Source organism: Eublepharis macularius, chromosome 18 (genome assembly GCF_028583425.1).
Source record: "Eublepharis macularius isolate TG4126 chromosome 18, MPM_Emac_v1.0, whole genome shotgun sequence".
NCBI lineage: Eukaryota > Metazoa > Chordata > Lepidosauria > Squamata > Eublepharidae > Eublepharis > Eublepharis macularius.
Window position 1 is genome coordinate 31,027,016 of NC_072807.1, and position 17,932 is coordinate 31,044,947.

General features: G+C 48.9%; 2 protein-coding genes across 3 annotated transcripts; one reads left to right on the forward strand and one right to left on the reverse strand.

The window, feature by feature from the left end:
- The first annotated feature begins 1,132 nt into the window (after positions 1–1,132).
- Positions 1,133–7,527, forward strand: PPIB (peptidylprolyl isomerase B). The gene is made up of 5 exons (XM_055002765.1): positions 1,133–1,420; positions 3,746–3,859; positions 4,537–4,630; positions 6,770–6,954; positions 7,140–7,527. Exons 1-5 carry the CDS (start codon positions 1,253–1,255, stop codon positions 7,260–7,262), a joined length of 684 nt encoding a protein of 227 aa, XP_054858740.1. The 5' UTR covers positions 1,133–1,252; the 3' UTR covers positions 7,263–7,527.
- A 1,562-nt stretch (positions 7,528–9,089) lies between these two features.
- On the reverse strand, positions 9,090–17,692 carry SNX22 (sorting nexin 22). 2 transcript variants are annotated; one of them, XM_055002164.1, is made up of 7 exons: positions 17,556–17,692; positions 13,124–13,207; positions 12,552–12,656; positions 12,356–12,450; positions 11,830–11,862; positions 11,093–11,166; positions 9,090–9,910 (listed from the first exon to the last, which is right to left on the reverse strand). In XM_055002164.1, exons 1-7 carry the CDS (start codon positions 17,631–17,633, stop codon positions 9,780–9,782), a joined length of 600 nt encoding a protein of 199 aa, XP_054858139.1. In that variant the 5' UTR covers positions 17,634–17,692; the 3' UTR covers positions 9,090–9,779. The 2 variants fall into 2 exon arrangements, with proteins under 2 accessions (XP_054858139.1, XP_054858138.1); XM_055002163.1 differs by lacking the exon at positions 17,556–17,692 and having other exon boundaries at positions 13,124–14,670.
- Positions 17,693–17,932: the final 240 nt, after the last annotated feature.

Genomic DNA, 17,932 nt, shown 5'->3' on the forward strand with positions numbered 1-17,932 from the left:
ATGAAAATATGAGCAAAACTCATAAGCAAAGTCTCTTTCCAGGTTCATTTCTCTGCTGTTGACAAATCCTCTTTAGCAGCTTAATGCAGGTGTTTCCTGCAAAACAAGGTAATATGACACAATTTGGCTTCTATTGCCTTTTTACCTTGCGCACCAACTAAAATTAATTTCCAGCAACATTGGGAGAAGGGCTACTGTGTTTGCTGTTCTCAGTGTTTTTAAGGACTCTATGTGTACTGTTCCCGTGTTAGAGACACCAACGATTGCATTTCATGGAATGCTTCCTTTTTTATTACTTCTTCTCACCACTCCAGGGGCTCAGTCTAGTTAGCCCTACCCCTGTGCCTGTTGAAGTTATCAACGCAGTCTGCAGACCATGAGCCCTTAATACTATAGCCTGAAAAATGTGGATTTCTGGAGAACTTTAAAAGCTTGCATACTGTTTCGTGTCATGTGGGTCAGTCCTAATAAAAGATAGTGTGCAGCTTTTGCTTTAGGATTGGCTGGCCTGGGACTTTCAGCTTAGTTTACCTGTGAGGATGATAATAGGTGGGGAGAGAACCATCCATGCTGCCCTTTAAAGGAAGGGCAGCATAAACGTGAGCTAGACAGACAGAAGTAGAGGATGAAGTTTTAATGGGCAAAGCAGCCCCAGCCCAACAAACTTTGGCGTTGCCATTTCCAGGATGGGAAATTCTTGGAGATTTTGGGTCCGAGACTAGAAAGAGCGGGGTTTGGGGAGGGAAGGGACCTCAGGCCACCCTCCAAGGAAGCAATTTTCTCCAAGGGAAATAATATCTGGCCCAGAGTTCACTTGTAATTTTGGGACATCTCCAGCCACCACCTGGCGGTTGGCAACTTTATGAACCAGCCATCTCATTTGCCCAGCCCGGGTTAACTGAAAGCGCCACCTACAGGTCATCAGCGGTGCTTCAGCAAAACATGCTACGTCGGTCGCGCACTACCTGCTGGGTAACAGAGTCCACCAATAGGATTCCTTTCGGGGGCATTCCCCAATGGTCGCGCCGCTGTCCTCCGTGCTCGCCGCTCATTGGCTGCGGCGGATATCCAATCCGAGCCTGGAAACGTGGCAAATCCTTTGTCGCAGACCTTCTGGCCGTCGCCCCCCCTTCCGTCGCCTCAGATGGAACGCGCCAATCCGAGCCGCTGAGCGGGGCCGCTCCGCCCGGCTTCGGGCTGTGCCATTGCTGACGGGCGGGAGGGGGGTCTCGCGGGGAAGAAAAAGGGGTGGATGCTGGCGGCGCGGCGGGCACTGTGGCCGGGTTGCCGCTGCGAGCGTAGGAAGATGAAGCTGCTGCTGGCGGCGGCCCTGCTGGGGCTCGGCGGATCTCTCCTGCTGCTCTTTTTCCCGGCCGCGCACGCGGAGGAGCGTAAAAAGGGCCCTAAGGTCACGCAGAAGGTAGGCGGGGAGGCCCCCTCTCCCTCAGGAGCGAAACCGCCGTGCTCGGCCGCGTGGTGCAGTGGGGAGCGCGCCCGACTGAGACCCGGAAGGCCCGGGTTCGAATCCTTCGCTCCCAGCTTTACCTTAGCTCGTTAAAAAAATCACATCTAATATGCTTTCTGTTTTGTGTAATAGTAAAAAAAAGATAAATATAATATAAGTATATATATAAGCCTTGTTGGTGAATCCCCTTTTTTCAGCCTAGCCTACCTAGCAGGGCTGTTGTGAGGGTTTAAAAAACAGTTGCCTGCTCTGAGTTCCTTGAGGAAGATTAAAAAGCCATTTGGCTCTCTCGTTCTAGTTCTGTGTTATAAGACAATTCTCATAAGTAAACCCCATTGTGAGAGGGAGGGTTTCCTCACGCAAGTATCCAGGCCTTCAGTGCAATCCTGTAAGTTATTTACTCCAGTCTTAATGGGATTAGCCTGGAGTAACTGCACAGTATTCGTTTGGTAATCTTTTAGGACAGTTTGGTGGCTCCTTTAAAAGCTGGTCTGCGTAATCCGCCTTGAGTCTCAGGGAGAAAGGTGGGCTATAAATAATGTAAATTTTAAAAAGTTAGATTTCCCATGCTGTAGAAATCTTTGAATTTTTTTTTAAAAAAAACCTTTTCTTCCAAGGAGTTTACATGGTTTTCCCCTCTTCACAACAGCCCTGTGAGGTAGGATAGGGCAAGAGACAGAGACGGGCCAGTTTGCTTCATGGCCAAGGGGTTTTTAAACCCACCATCTCCATAGTCCCAACAAAAATCTCATGTCATTAAGTGCTAGATTTTCGGTCTAAACTGTTTGATGATGCAGTCTCGGCTGGGACAGTGTGTATAATTATAGTAAATTGTTTATTCAATTTATTCATTAGCTACTTTTTCTCAAAAGGTGCTTACCCAAGTATATCAAAAACAAAGTTAAAACAGATTGAAACAGAGTTAAAATCCATCCTGCATTAAAAAACCCTGCCCTAATGTGAAGTATATGAAGCTGCCTCATGTCACTTTGGAGCTGTGGTCCATCTAGCCCTGTGTCTTTTGCTGTGGCACACAGGGAAACCTGACAGAAATGTGTCCATCTGTCACTGAGGATTTTGCCCAGCATCTTTTGTTTTTTAAGCTAAAAATGACCAAAGTTGAACATGTGGCTGCAAGCATGCAACCTAAGAAGCTTTGAAAACTAAATTTTGCCCAAAAAAAGGACCGAGGTCCAGTTTTGATATAAATGTATGAATTTATATTGAGACAGTCTGTTGGTATGCCTAGCTCAGTATTCTCACCAGAAAATCTTTTGCATGTTCCCACAGAGCTGTGCCTGGCCTAGACAATGAAATTGCCTTATACTGACTCAGTTGGGTAATACAGTTTATTCTGACTGGCAGTGACTCTTGCAAGATTTCCTGCAGGAGTTCTTCCAGGAACCTTCTGTTTGAGATTTTTTCTTAAAGCTGGAGAAACCAGAGATTTCCCCTTAGGCTTTGTGCGCAGTAATGAGACTTTTCTGGACAAGTCAGAGCTGGAATTTTTTTCTGATGTCCTAACATGGTCTGATTTAGCATGCTTATTTTGAATTATATTTAGCAAACAATTCTTTACAGTACCCCAGGTTAATTTTATGTGCCAGTAACAACAAAAGCTTGAACTGGAAGATTAGATTAGGGGGGAGAAATAAGTGTGGTTTAAACATCATATTCATACAAAATCAAAACTTCATGTGGAAAATATCTTTACGTGGAAAATACTTGTCAAAATTTAAAGACAATATAACATGTTTTTCCCTTGGAGATTTTTGCGGGGAGGGGGTTTGAAGACAAGAGAAGTTCCGAGGAGTTTTGCCATTGCTTGTCTCTGCGTTGTCACCTTGGACTTCCTTGGCAGTCTCCCATCCAGTAACTAACCGGGGCTGACCCTGCTTAAGTTCCGATAGCTGACAAGATCAGGCTACCCTGGGCAATCCAGGTCAGGTCTACATTTATTAAATTTATGGGGGGAAAGAAGGCACTAAATACTGTTGACATTCTAATTTTAGCATACCCAAAGAACTGTGAGTGTGGCTGTCCACTCTGTTTCAGCAGAATTTAATTCTTTTCCACAGCACCACTCGTACTGCCATGCTGAGCAGAGTTGTCTCCTTCTAAACCCATTCCTTTCAATGGACTTTAAAGGGTGTAGGCTTTTTTAGGATGACACTGTCTGACACGCAGGCTGAAATAAGCTTGTTACAGGAAAGGGAGAGGGTTCCATTATGCTGTGAGCAGAGCCACTTTCTGTGTTGCAGCCTCTGTTTTACTGTCCAGGTATATTTTGATCTGCGGATCGGGGATGAAGACGTGGGGCGAGTCGTCATCGGCCTCTTTGGAAAGACCGTTCCGAAGACAGTCAAGAACTTTGTTGACTTGTCCACAGGAGAGGTGAGTTGAATGCTGGAATAGAGTCGGGAGCCATTTCTGGTTGCTTCTGAGCATATGGGAAATGAGCCTTCAGTGGTGGCTGGCTAAACTGGTTCTTAAGTGAGCAGAGGCTGAGATTATGCCTTGTATGAAAACTGCAGCAGCTTTGGAAAAGGGCTTCAGCAGAGTGTGTGGAAACACGTTGGCAAAGCGAGTGCCATCCTAGTGTGGGGAAAAGAAACATCCCCTCTGTTGAACTTAACGTCTCAGTGCAGCTTTTAAAATAGCTCCTGCAGGTTGCCTTATTGGACTCTTTGGATTGCGGAATACGAAGTGATTTATCAGGCTTAGTTTGTTCCTATGATGGGATGGGCGGTATATAAATTGAATAAATAAATAAAATATGAGGGAGCTGATTGCATCAAGTGCTTTCTTGTAGCGTCCCAGCCACCTAGGAGCCAAAGCACTGGGACTCTGTGGGAATTGATCGGAGAAAAGCAGAAGCGGCCTGCATTTTGGACACAGCATCTCGCATTAAGTTCTTCTTCCTCTCCTCTGCCAAACTTACTTTCTGCCTTCATCTTTGCCCTGTATTTGGTGCTTTTATGCTTTTTAGCTTGGAAACGGTTACGGAAAGACTTAACCTGGGTGAGTTTGGTACAATCCCAACAATTCCATTCCCTCTCTTCATTTTCCAGAAAGGGTTTGGATACAAGGGCAGCAAGTTTCACCGTGTGATCAAGGACTTCATGATCCAGGGAGGAGACTTTACCCGTGGAGATGGCACAGGAGGTAAGGAGAGGGTTACTGTTTGGTCTTGTCCCCGCTACTTTGGACAGGACAAGAGAGACTTTGTATAGGAACATTATTTTGCTGCAGCAGAGGACATAACCACATTGGAAATCTTGTGTTTAGAGTTCCCAGTGTTTAAAACTCACCAGGCATATGGTAGCCTGATTAGAATTTGGGTAGTAGGGCAGGTGGAGGGAGGGGGCTTTTAAGCCTTCACTCCCTCCCCATTTTCCCTAACCAAAAATGTCCCTATGGAAGCACTGTTTGTCCCATCATGACAGTGCATGCGCACCTTCATAGCGGAGCAGATAGGATCTGGGGACCCAGGCTGGAATCCCAACTCCGCTGTGGAAGTTTGTTAGGTGACCTTGAGCCAGCCTGACTTACCTGTACTGATTTGCTTGTTTGCTTTAAAACTTTTTTTAACTCTTTGCCTTTGAACCTCCTTACTTAACTTTAAACTTATATCTCAGGAGGGCCCTGGTCACAACCAACACTCTCTTTATTTCTACTGCCACAGTTTTAATCTCAAGAACACCTTCCTTTTTGTGTGACCCATAATAATGATAATAATAACCAACAACATTTGATTCATGTACCACCTTTCAGAGCAACTTAACGCCCACTCAGAGTGGGTGTTAAGTATGTTGTTATTATCCCCACAACAATCACCCTGTGAGGTGGGTGGGGCTGAGAGAGCTCTGAGAAGCTGTGACTGACCCAAGGTCACCCAGCTGGCTTCAAGCGGAACCCAGTTCTCCAGATTAGAGTCCCGCAGCTCTTAACCACTACACCAAACTATATATTGTTGTCTTCCTGACAACAGGTTTTTGCTGCCACCCAAGGCTTTCACCTTAGATCATCTCAGTTTAACCAATAATATAGGAAGCTTGTTATAGATGGGAGTTTGACAGAACGATTGGTTTGTGAGGGTAGCTGTGAAGGAGAAAAAAGGATCTTTCTTGCTTAAACAAAAGTAGAATTTATTTGTAAGAACATGAGCATGATGGTTGCAGAGTTTCAATAAGTGTATTTGGTTTCAGAATAATTCTTCAGCTGGGTGGTTTCAAAAATAATCACACCTTAGAGATGCACTCACAGACTCGGTCACACAGAGTAATTTTCAACACAGGTCTTCACTGACAGAATGTTTCTTCTCATCCACACAGACATAGATTCCTTCAGGCCTTTTCACACTGCTTACTTGACCTAGATAGAATAATATCTCTCAGATATACACAGGCTGACCCAGGTGTGTACGCAGTTTGCGTGACCTGGACAGAATTGGGGTCTCTAAGTTTCCACCCAGTTTGCCTGATTTAGCCAGCATCCTTTCTCTGAGACCCAAAGACTGACTTAACCAGCATCTCCTGGCTGGTTAACTTTCTTTCAGAAACACACACAGACTCTCTCTCAGGTGCCACACAGTTTGCCTAACTAAAAGGGACACGTTCTCTCAGCGCAGTGACTAAAAACTGCCGCTGGGGAGAGAGGAAGGGTATCAACAAAGTAAATAAATAAATAAATACACTTTGCATTAGAAACATCGCACAGAGGAAGCTTAAAGGCCTCTCACCTTATGCAAGGTCTCTGATCTGAATCAGGCCACCGTGGGGGTATAGAGAAATGCTCGGAGCTGCATACACAATTGTGTAGTTGTCAGCTAGAGCATCTCTGGAGTGCTGCCAAGTAGATGACACTGGATCCTTCAGAGGCTTGTGTGTTTAAAATGCTCCTTCAAGCACATGCCTGCTTGTGCCAGTGGCAAGCAATGCAAACCCAGCAGTGCAGCCTGCCCTGTTGATTTTGAAAGGATGTTTGGATCCATTTCTCTTACTCTGTAGTGATGAGGATACTAACGTTTCTTCCAAAATGGCTCTCTGAATAGATTTCTGGGAGGCAAACTTAATCCTGCCATTTTATCTCTGCCTTCCAAATGTCTTTCAGTAGCAGCCACCCCTTCCCCCCCGCTGTTTACCGTCATGAACGAAGAGGCAGAAAGGCAGCATTAAATGTCTCAAATATATAAATATCCTCAGAGTATATTGTATGTGCTAAGCTTAGTTTTCTTTGCTCTGCACCCTGCTACAGGGCAATGGGACGAGCCAATGTTAAAAATGTCTCTTTTCTGGTGGCCAGGTAAAAGCATCTACGGGGACCGTTTCCCTGATGAGAACTTCAAACTCAAGCACTACGGGACTGGCTGGGTGAGCATGGCCAACGCCGGCAAGGACACCAACGGTTCTCAGTTTTTCATCACAACCGTCAAGACCTCGTGGCTGGATGGGAAGCATGTCGTCTTCGGCAAAGTCCTGGAAGGGATGGTAAGTGGCTCTCTTCTTGGGCTTTGCACTACTGGGGCCTTCGGTGGGTTGTTGTACACACTGAGAGCTACCCACAGGGTGGTGGAGGGAGGCCCAGCTAAGCTAGAAGCTCTTCTGTCTGTGGGAGGGGCCTGCCAATCAGCAGCCCCTCCCCCCCTTCAGTTTCTGATGCTGTCTCTTCTTAGGATGTAGTGAGAAAAGTGGAGAACACAAAAACAGACAGTCGGGACAAGCCCCTGAAAGATGTCACCATTGTTGACTGCGGGACCATCGAGGTGGAAAAGCCGTTCGCCATTGCCAAAGAGTGACCTGGGCCCATCGGAGGGCTGGAGTCTAGCTACCAAGGGCTCAGGGGCCTGCGTTTGTCCGGAGGCCTCACACTGTCATCCTCCAGCGGGTGAGCTGTTGCCACTCCTCGCCTCAGCCCTTCTGGCTGGGGCCTCCATTCTCGTCACGGCAACTCATTCCATCAGCTGTTGTGGAGATTAAGGCCCCGAGAAGCTTTGGGGGTCTTTCCTTTTTTGGGGGTAAGAAAGCACATGGACCAATAAATGCGACCATTGTGTTTTTGTAGAGCTGTCTGGTTTGGTTTTCTTGATGAGTAAAGCCCACCCCCCGGTCCACAAGGCAACTCGCATTCTGCCACCTTTAAAGACTAATGAATGGTGGCATAAGCTTTTGTGAGCCAGGGGTGAATTCTCCAGGTAAATGGGGTAGACAGTGTGTTTTATGACCAGGATTACAGACAGTAGAGGGCACAGGGGAGTTCTTACTAAAACGAGCAGAAGGCCCAGTTTGCCAGGACAGAAAAGCATTCAGAGAGAGGCTGTGGCTTGGTGGTAGAGCATCTGCTTGGCATGCGGAAATTCCCAAGTTCAGTCCCCAGCATTTCTAGCTAAAAGAATCTGGCAGTGGGTGATGTGAAAGACCTCCGCTTGAGACCCTGGAGAGCTACCGCCGATCTGAGCAGACAGTACTGACCTTGATGGACCAACGGTCTGATTCATTATGAGGCAGCTTGATGTGTTCATTAGGCCACATGATTTAGTCAAGAGCAAACCTCTCAAGAGTGGCTGTGGACCAGTTAGCAAAGGAGGGGTGCACCTGAAGAGTGAACACAAACCTGTAGAGAGGAAGTTTCTTTTTATAATCAACTAGACTGGCCAAATCCCTACCGAGTCCAAATTTGCTGGAAGTGGATCTGTGTGAATTCCACTTTGGCAGCTTCTTATTGGGGTCTCCCTTTGAGCCTTCCTTGCTGAAGCTTTGTAACCATGAAGACCATTTTAGGTGTCTGGAGAGATGAGGATGCTCCCCCCCCCCCCCCCGTGGTTTCTGAGTGTGTTCATTTCTCATGTCTGACTTGGGTTTATTCCATCCCTCGAAATGCCTTACACCAGTAAAAAAAAAAAAAATCAGGTGAGGTGGAACCAAGCATCCTCCTCCATTGACATCCAATTGCCACTGGGCCTTTCCTCCCCACAGCATCTATTGAGTTTTGCTGACTTCTACAATTCTTTGCCAGCGTTAACTGTTTTGTTGCCATAGATAGCGTTCTTGGTGTGAGGAAGTGTTTGCTTGTGCCATTTTCTCATTTTTCAGTCCCATGCCTCTGCTTTGTTTCTCAGAGATCTTTGGTGCGTGGTGGAATTGTTTTTATCCTCATCTCGTAATCCACCATCAGTCTTGGTGAAAAAGGCGGGCCGTAACCGAAATTAATACCAGTTTTCTTGCGTAATGAGGGTATAAAAGGCAAGGAGCTGTTGCTGGTGCGCGATCGCATATGTGCAGGTGAACGAATTCTTGGCTAGTTTGGCCAAAGTTACTGGGTCGTGAGAGAGCGATACTTGAGCGGGTAGGAGCAGAGAGTGTGTAAATAGGGTGCTTATTTCGTAAGTGGACTCCGGTTCACAAGAGCTTATGCCACAGTCGCCCCGTAGTTCGGCTACATGGCTGCAGATTTTAGCTTCAACAGATAATGGCTAACCCCCCCTCTGGAATTTCTTTCATGTAGCCCTTGAGAAAGAAACAAGGTAGAGAGGATCATTGGAAATGCTGCCTAGTGGCAGAAACTTGAGCTGCATAGACATGGGTGGCAAACTGAAATCACTTCCACTAACCACCATCTTTCCAGTTAAAGTACTTTTATTGAATACCCCTTTATGCTTAAAGACATCATCTACTGTACTATGGAGGAAGCAGAAATGCTGCCGGCTACAGCGATTCACATGATGAAAAGCCTTAAAAGGGTTTAAGTTTGGTTACCCACATGCATTCCCCCCCAGAAAAGCTTGTACCTTTCCAGCAGGTCCAGACTGCCCACAATACATGCATTCATTTAAAGTTTGTGTCACTCCTGAGCAGCCACCACAATGGTTTGCAGGCTGGAAAACATGCTATTCACATGTAAGAATTCTTTTCAGAGTGTTGGTAGCGCTGTCTCAGTCAGCCAGAGGTCACTGCAGGTCCACCCCGCTTGTGGCAAAGCAGCTCCTCCTCTCTTGAGTCCCTTTGCTGTGGAATGCAGCAAACCAGTAGAAACCATCCCCAAATGTCAGTCAGCTCTGAAAGCCCCCCTCCAGGGCAGCCTGTAACTGAAGGCAAGGCAAGTGTGAATAGACCCCTCTTCCCTCTGACACGACAGTGTGTGTTTTCTTGTCTCTGCACTAGGTGAAGCAGCTTCTAATACAGCACACAAGACACATGCCCCCCCCTCTTCCTCGAAGGTGAGGTGCAGGTGCCCAAGACATGTCCCCTCTTTGAGGGAATAAGCTGAGCCTGGTTCAAGTGTTCCCTCCAAAAGTCCCAAAGGAGCACAAGCGTCATCAAGGGGGCGGCAGAGCCCTCGGGAGTCCCAGGTCAGGCCTTGCTAAAAACTTGGAATCCAGGCTGAAGCCCGTCTCAGGTGCATAGAGGCCCTGTAGCACCCCACTCAGAACCACATCGGGAAACGAATCTGAGAAAAGCAGAGAAGAGCAAGTCAAGGGTGGCATGCAGCCTCCCTAGTGGCTGGGCAACCTGCTTTGCAGGGCTGTTGACAAAAGATTGATTTGATTTGATTTATACCCCGCCCTCCCTAGAGGTGGGCTCAGGGCGGCTAACAACATTCAAGAAATACATTAAAAGTTAAAAAACCATAAAATCATTAATAATTTTTAAAAAGTCATTAACATAATCCAGGAGCAGGCTATTTAAATAAACATTGGGAGTCCGTATATGGGCTTAGCAGATGGCCGAGCGCAGCCCCAGAAGAAGTGGTGGTCTTGGACGGAAAAAGGAGGACACCCGCTGGCACTCAGCCAAAGGCCTGGCGGAACATCTCCATTTTACAAATAGCTTTTTAAAAATAATTTGCACTGTATGCTGTCTGCCTGTGGCAGTGGAAGCTGCTTAGTATTTTTGAAAACTTAACACAGCCAAGACAAAATAGCTGTCCCATTAATTGTGCACCAGGTTTCCTAGGGGTAGAATGAAGTTTTGACAGTGTTTGCAGCAGCAGGGACTGTAATTTCACAGTCTTTAGATGGCCAAGCCAATTATCTTTCTCCCAGGACTTTCCCCCCTGCTTGAAAATCAACTCCCGCTGCCAGTGGCTATTTCTGCCAGTGGGGAAGAAAATACAAGATTGTGGGAATCACAATTTTCAGCAGGAAACAGTCCAAAAGAAAAAGAGTTTAAATACCGATCCCACGCCAAACGTAGGTCTGCTCCTTTTTAATGTATTCTGTAAGCTACTCTGAGGCTACATCCATTCAGAAGGAAGAAAATAAATATTTTTTTTAAAAAAGAGCCCCTGCAGTAGTATTCTATCAAAAACAGAAGGGGCTGGGGGAAGAGAGAGAAATCACTGAACTGCACTGGCTGGCCTGTGTCCTGCCCCTCTGCTCAGCTCAGCCTTCCTCCCGCTTAAGGGGGGCTTTGCTCAGTGGAGTGGCAGGATCGAGACCACGATAGCTAAAGGGGTGTCAGGAATAAGGGAACTGGAGCACCCTCTCTCAAGCCCCCCCTCCCCGGATCTATTTTGTAAACATACAATGGAGTCCTTCTCCCCCCCAGTAAAAACTGTTTAAACATAATTCTACAGCTCCTTTCCACAATCACCTCCCAGCCTCTTCTGACTGAGGAAATGTCCCCTTACCTGTGGAAGACGGGAGCATATATGGATCGCTGTGGTAGCTGACAACTGGCCGATGGGAAAGGAGGCACCCAGGGCTGCAACGAGACACCATGGATTTCATGTTTGAACAAACAGGAAAACCAAATGGCTTGTCTGTCTTTCCTCAACAGCTGTTGCAGAATACAGTGGGGTCCACCACCCACAAAGTTCAATACAGGATTCTGTGCCATCTGTTGAAGCGCTGAATTGGGATATTTGGTGCAGAATTTGCCAGCCTGACATTCCTTACACATTTTTTACATTTATACAAATGGATGCTTTATCCACACCCCTGTGAACATTAATCATGCAAATTAAGACAAAAATGCTACTTTGCTTAATATGCAGAATTCTGCATTGAGTGCAAAATTTGGGGTGATTTTTCCCAAAGGAAGTCTGGGTTTAACATGGCTCTTCGTATGCTTTTTATGCCACCATGTTGCATGTGTGTGTGGGGGGGGGGGCGTCTTCCAGCTGCAGAGAGCACACACCTTCCTGAGGAAGGGAAGATGCTATTGGGGCCCAAAGATAAAAGCTCCCTGTGTGAAAGGAGCTTGCAGCTGGAACCCAGCCAGCCACAGAACACAAAGCTGCTCTTTTTCTGCCCAGTTTCTGGCAAGAAGTGGCATGGCCCTCGCCAGAGCATAGATGCTGAATGAGTAGGCAGACCTTGCTCCAACAGGCCACCCCCCAAAACACGGGGACAGACAGAGACTTGCCTGATATCCTGTAAGGCAAAGTCTTCCAGAGAGCTGCAAAGAAAAGGAAAAAAAAAACAGCATGAGACGGGAACACTGGCAGAGATTCAGGAACAAACACCTCTTTGTGCCCAAAAACTAGCACCTGTGCCCTTGGCGAGGAATAGCTAAAGAGTCTTATAAGACACAGTTTCAGGTGGGTAGCCGTGTGAGTCTGCAGTAGAAAGGCAAGAATTGAGTTTGGTGGCACATTAAAAACCAACAAGATTTCCAAGGTAGGAGCCTTGTATCTGACGAAAGCTCAATCTCTGGAAATCTTGGTCTTTTAAGGTGCTACTGGACTCGAATCTTTGCTCTTATAGCCAAGTCCCCGGGGTAGATTGTGGCAACCCCCAGAAAATAGTGGACCCCCCCTCCCAGACAAGCAGAAGCAAGCAACCTGAGCCTGCCACAGCCAGAGAGAGCCTCGGGCATCCTGGCCGAGAGGCTGCTGTCTCTCCAGAGGGAGCCACCGCGCTCCCACATTCTGTTCCTGAGAAGTGCTCACCCCAGATGGCTGTCCTTGGAGTCCTGTTGGAACTGCCAGAGCTTCAGAAAATCCAGCAGATCTTTGGGGAGCTCTCTGTTGTACAACAGGATTCCCTGCAGCAGAGAGAGCAACCGGGTCTAATAAGCGCTTCCTAGAGGGAGGGAGGTTCCTTCCCACTCACAAGCACCCATGAGACGTCAGCCTCGCCACCCACCTGCAGGTAGGCTTCCAGCCCCTGGCGCCTCTGCTCCATCACCTTTGCCATCCAGTTGGGCACACGCTTGGGAGGGAAATCCGGAACTTTGCATCTCTTCTTAATCTGTGCAGGACCACAGAAGAACTCGCTCGAGAACAACGGCACCTAGAGGGGTCTAGGAAAAGCTATAGCTGCCAGCTCTGGGAAGGGGTCTTCCCCTCGGTGTTCTTAGTCCTTGCTTCTACCAACTTCGGCCCATGCAGGACAGCACAGGGCAACTCCACCCCACCCCACCCCAAAACCTGGGAGAGACTCCTGGACACGGGAGTTGTGAGGCAGTGTTCCTCTAAGAGTTGGATGACTAAGTCACCCTTTGGGCTTGTTTAAGATCAAGATAAGCAGAACGCTACACTTGGCCTTTTTTCTATCCCGGGGCAGAGTCAAGGTGCGTGCAAGTTTGTCATTAACCCCACAGACACAGATGTTTTCTGAGTGGTTCCGTGCCGACTGTCGTGGGGTGTGCGTGGGTGTACTGATCCTGATCTTCAAAGGAGGCAGAGCGGGGCCAAACTGCAATAATAAATCCTCACCCTCTTATGAAGGGCGAGGAACTCACTGTAGCGCTTCTCCAGGGTGTGTTTCCGCCCGTTGCAGAGGACGTCCACCTTGAAAACCTGCAACGCCAAGACACACATTTCAGATTCCCCCCAGCCTCCCAGCCTGCCTCCCAGAAAGTCAAGGGTGGGACAACCTGGCTGCATCCTGCTGCCGCCAAGAAGGCGCTCTCTTTCTCCCTTTCCCACAATGCACCATCATTGCAGGGTCTCCTCACCGAATCAAACGCCACTTGAGAAAGGCCCTCTTTGAAAGGAGAGTTCGGCTCAGCTCCTCAAAGCCAGGCGTGGGCAAGAATGCTAAATAAACTCCGTGCTGCACAAAGAGCAGCTAAAAGGAGACCCTTCCGTTTGGGCAAGGATAGGATTTGTGGCTGCACTGTGGCTCATGCTTGCTGGGCTGCACCAGCACAGCCCGCTTGCCACGGTGACACATCTCTCTCTTAGACGTTTTGGACCCCAGAAAGCGGGCTTACCTGTTTACACACAAAAATGGAGAAGAAAATCCAATAGGCAGTTCAGGTTCTTGGTCAGAAAAAAACACCTAGTTTAGCCACCTGAAGCCACTGCCTGCCTATCTAAATCCCACTTCTGGCCCCCTGAACTGCTACAGAAAATTACAGCTATGTGGTCCTCTTTTTGCCCAGACACTAACAGAACCCCTCAAATGTTCTGAAATGGTATGAGGTACAGTCCTCACAGAAGTGTACCATCTTGGAAAGAAAGTGACGGAATCCAATTTGAGTCCTCTCACATCAACAGCTACCCTGCAGATGGAAAGCTAGCTCAGAAGGCTGCTTGTAACTCTTCTCCTTATGTGCTTACTCACACATCACAAGGAAAAACCAGTCTCCTGCCCAGTTCTGCTTTGGCCAGGGCTGTGCGCACACAGCGACAAGGAAAACCAAGCAATAAGCAAATAAAAATAAACTGCAAAGCAAAAAGCAAATAAAGTCAATTGTCTCCTGTGCATGTTGTTTCACTTCCTTTCAGCTCCAGGGAAAGTGTTTTATTTTATTTATTTTGGGGGTAGACACGTTGCTGTGCAAGCACCGAAGTGTCACCTTCTGTCCAAGTCCAGCCCAACTCTGATTTCTGAGATTTCAGCTACTGCCCACACATCTTATCAGAGTTATGCTGTAAAGACTAAAAGAGTGATCCTTGGACTTTAAATCACAATCTCCCACTAAGGATGCAACATTCTCAAGGAAAGCTCCCCTAAGCCCCGAGTTTAAAAAGCAAGATCTAAAAATAGCCCTCCAGCCAATCTCAGACGTTCAAAGAAACCCTGGTGCCTTAACAGCCATCAGCCACCTCCTTAATGTTAAACTGAAGATTGTTTCCTGTTTGCTTTGGGCCACATTTTAAAAGACTGGAAGGAAGAATCTTAAGATCTGGGAATTCATCCTCAGGATGGGGTGAGCAGTCAGAAGACACTGCAAATGGGGGGGGGGTTATGCAGTGCCCTCCCCAACCGTGTAAGTTGCATGATTTTGTAAATAATTAGGATTTGAGTCCAGCGGCACCTTAAAAGAGCAGTGCACTCCTAAACAGAGTTACTCCAATCTAAGCCTATTGATTTCAATGCGCTTAAACTGGAGTAACTCTTCTTAGGATTACACTGCAAGATTTTTCAGGATATGAGCATTTGAGGCTCAGAGCTCCCTTCAGATTATTTGTAGATTTGTGGAACATGGGAGGGGGGTTTGCTCCCCCTGGAGAATCCCTGGGCTGGAACCTCTCTCTTAAAAATGAAGTCAATTTTCAATTCTGTGGGGCCTGCTAAAATCCCACACTTCCTCTGCTCGAGCGCAGATCTTTGCCTTGCCGGAGAAAGCCAAACCAGCCCTTCCCCAGCACACAACACAACCACCACCGCCCACTTAACTAAACAGAAAGCAAGGGCCTCAAAGATTCTGCACGGCGTTTGCTCCTTGTTTTGATGGAGACGCGTCATTCCAGCCACTCTTCCTTTCCCTGGAAGGAGGAGTCATTTCACGTCCACCAGTTTCTTGAGATCCTTTCAGGTCACACTGTCCCTTTTGCCTTACTCATACCCGCAGGGCTCCTGACTGTCACGGGCCAGGAAGCTGAGTATGCCCAAAAGGGTTACTCATGTTTCCTAACACAACCAACTCCTTCACCCTGGTCTCCTTGGAAAGTGTGCAAAATACCGCCCTCCTTAGCATCTGCATCGACCTCTGAAACACTCAGAGCACATCCGTAATTGCCTTGGAATCCTTACATGCAATGCTTTAAGGAAGCGCAGTATTATCCTTCTATTGCGGGGAGGCTCAGGTGGAGAGATGTGCTTTGGGGCCGCCTAAATTAGTCACGGCACAAGTGCTGTTCACATTGGGAACTTGCCCAGTCTATCAGCCGCTACGCTGCACCATCTCTTGCTCTGTTGGTGTGGTCTGGATTGTGCAGGTTAATCGGGGAGCAAGGCTGATTCCTTGGAAGTCGCAGATTTGTAATAAGAGTCCTGCAACTTCTTCCAGACTGACTGATTTAAAGCTTTGCATCCCGTCTTTTCTCCCACAAGGGCAACTCTTAACATGCAGCAATATAAAAATAAAATCACATGTACAAACCGGATACAAGCCCAACAAAATCACTCGTGACCAGCTCTACCTAAAGAGCCATGCCTTGTGCCTTCTCCTTTAGTTCCATGAATTGCCCAGGATACCTAGAAATGGCACTGATGCCAGTACCCATCGCAAAGTTACGTTCTTCCCAGCCTGGGACTACAGAATCAGAAGGGACCTCCAGGGTCATCTAGTCCAACCCTACAATGCAGGAAATTCACAACTACCTCCCCCCACTCCCCCAGTGACCCTGGCTCCATTCCCTGAAGATGGCAAAAACATTGTCAGGATCCCTAGCCAAACCAGCCTGGGGAAAATTGCTTCCTGACATTACCCTGGGCATGAAAGAAGGGGCCATGAGAACCAAGCACTGATGTAACCCTTCCTGCTCTCCCTCTCATGATCTGCCCAGGTTCACAAAATCAGCATTAGTGTCAGAAGGGAATATTTATATCAACCCGAGCAGGGAATTTGGGGCGGAGGCTCTATTCCCCTTTCTCTTGAGCACAGCACTGGGTGGGAAACAAAATAATTGCTAACTAGAAATGTGCTCCCCTGCAGTTCTAGAAACAAACACCTCTCAGGGGACTGCCTGAGAAGCACCCGTGCCAATCTGGTAGAGTTTTGGTATGGATGCTCAAGCCCTCTTCAGCCTTGCCTCCCAAACAAATCAGCATCCAGAGGGTATTGTATAAGCACCATCCGCTGCAGCCGCCCATGCAACCTAGCAAGCAAACATTGCTCGGGCACCCTAATAAGAACAAGTCGGGAAGCGGGGATCCCTCCAGTGCGCATTTGGTGCTTCCCACATCTGGGCACCCACCTACAGCCTCGAATCTTGCACAAAGCAAGGCAGGGGATCTGGTGCTCTGCCACACACAACTGCACTAACTAATCTGGAATAAACAGCAGGAGGCAGAACATTTCACCACATCAGACAGTGTTGCTTAGTACAGAGCATCAGAACAATAACTGCACCTTACATTTTCCCAATGGGGCAAGTGTGCCTGGGGGCCATGTCAGGTCAGGGAAACAGTTAACCTAGGAGCCAGCAGCAGAGAAGGAAGGCTGAAAGCCCCTGGCCCCATGCGCCCTGCTCCGGATCCAGGCCGGGCCCCCACCTACCTGACTTTTGGGGAGAACTGCCAGCATCTCCAGTAGCTGAGCCCCGGGGAGTGCTGGGTGCCAGTTCCCTTTCAGCCATACAGGAAGCTCACTGGGTGATCTTGGATCTGTCACACTCTCTCAGCCTAACCTACTTCACAGGACCGTTGTGCATAAAAAACCGGAGCGGAAGTGAAACCATACAGGCCGCCCCGAGTTCTCTGGAGAAAGCGCGAGGGGACCCCAATGGAAAGGATTTGCTACATTAAATTTTTGTTTAATGCCAGCAAGACAGCCCTAGGAGCACGTGGGGCCGAAGAGTGAGTTGCCAACAAGCGCGTTTGCTGCCGGGAGGCGAGCAGTCGCGCGTTGGGCACTGCTCAGAAGGGGTCGTCTGGAAGAGCCCCCGGCGACACGTGTCCGGTGTCTCTCGCGCTTCGCTTCGGGCCTCGGCAGACAGAGTTCTCCTGCGCCCGCCTTCTCTTGGCCAAGTCCTGTCGCCCGCGGGCTGCCTTTTCTACCCAGGCGGCAGCGGCGGAGGAACGCCGCCCGCGGCTGCCAAGAGCCTCGCCGCGCCACCGAGCCAAGCCGCCTTGCCGGCGAAGCGAGCGAGGCCGCTCCAATGATCCCCGCGAGCTTCCAGGCCGGGCCAGCACAGCCCCTGCCAGCCCGCCCGGCCGCCCTCGCCGTGCGCCCCTCCGCGTGCGCCCCCGCACCGTGTGCGCCTTGTCCGGGCTCCTGTCGAGGCCGGCCGGCCGCAGCCCCACCGAGGGGACGGCCACCTCCAGCTTCATCCCCCGCCGCGCAGACTAGTCCCGAGTCCAGCCGCTGCCTGCGCCCGAGGGGCTCCTTCGTCGCCCGCCCCGCCCCGCCGCGAAAGCCGCGCTCCTCTGCCGGCCACGGCGCTCCAAATAGCCCGACGGCTCGCCGACGCCGCCCGGACGCCTAGCCCCGCCCCTGAGCTTCCAGGCGAGCGCGGTGTGCCTCTGAGGCTGTGCAGAGTTCCCTGCGTCCCAGGGCAGACTGTTCATCCCATGCTCGGGGCGTTACTCCAAAGCCCCTTAAGCATGGTAACCACTCATGGCTGTTTTTG

Excerpts from the sequence above, each read along its gene's own strand:
- PPIB (XM_055002765.1), top strand. The coding sequence starts at position 1,253 with ATGCTGGCGGCGCGGCGGGCACTGTGGCCGGGTTGCCGCTGCGAGCGT. Across the intron at positions 3,860-4,536 it reads TTGACTTGTCCACAGGAGAG|AAAGGGTTTGGATACAAGGG; the intron begins GTGAGTTGAATG and ends TTCATTTTCCAG. Across the intron at positions 4,631-6,769 it reads CCGTGGAGATGGCACAGGAG|GTAAAAGCATCTACGGGGAC; the intron begins GTAAGGAGAGGG and ends TCTGGTGGCCAG.
- SNX22 (XM_055002163.1), bottom strand. The coding sequence starts at position 13,294 with ATGCAGCCAGGTTGTCCCACCCTTGACTTTCTGGGAGGCAGGCTGGGA. Across the intron at positions 12,657-13,123 it reads TCCTCGCCCTTCATAAGAGG|ATTAAGAAGAGATGCAAAGT; the intron begins GTGAGGATTTAT and ends GGTCCTGCACAG. Across the intron at positions 11,167-11,829 it reads TTTGCCTTACAGGATATCAG|CCCTGGGTGCCTCCTTTCCC; the intron begins GCAAGTCTCTGT and ends GTCTCGTTGCAG.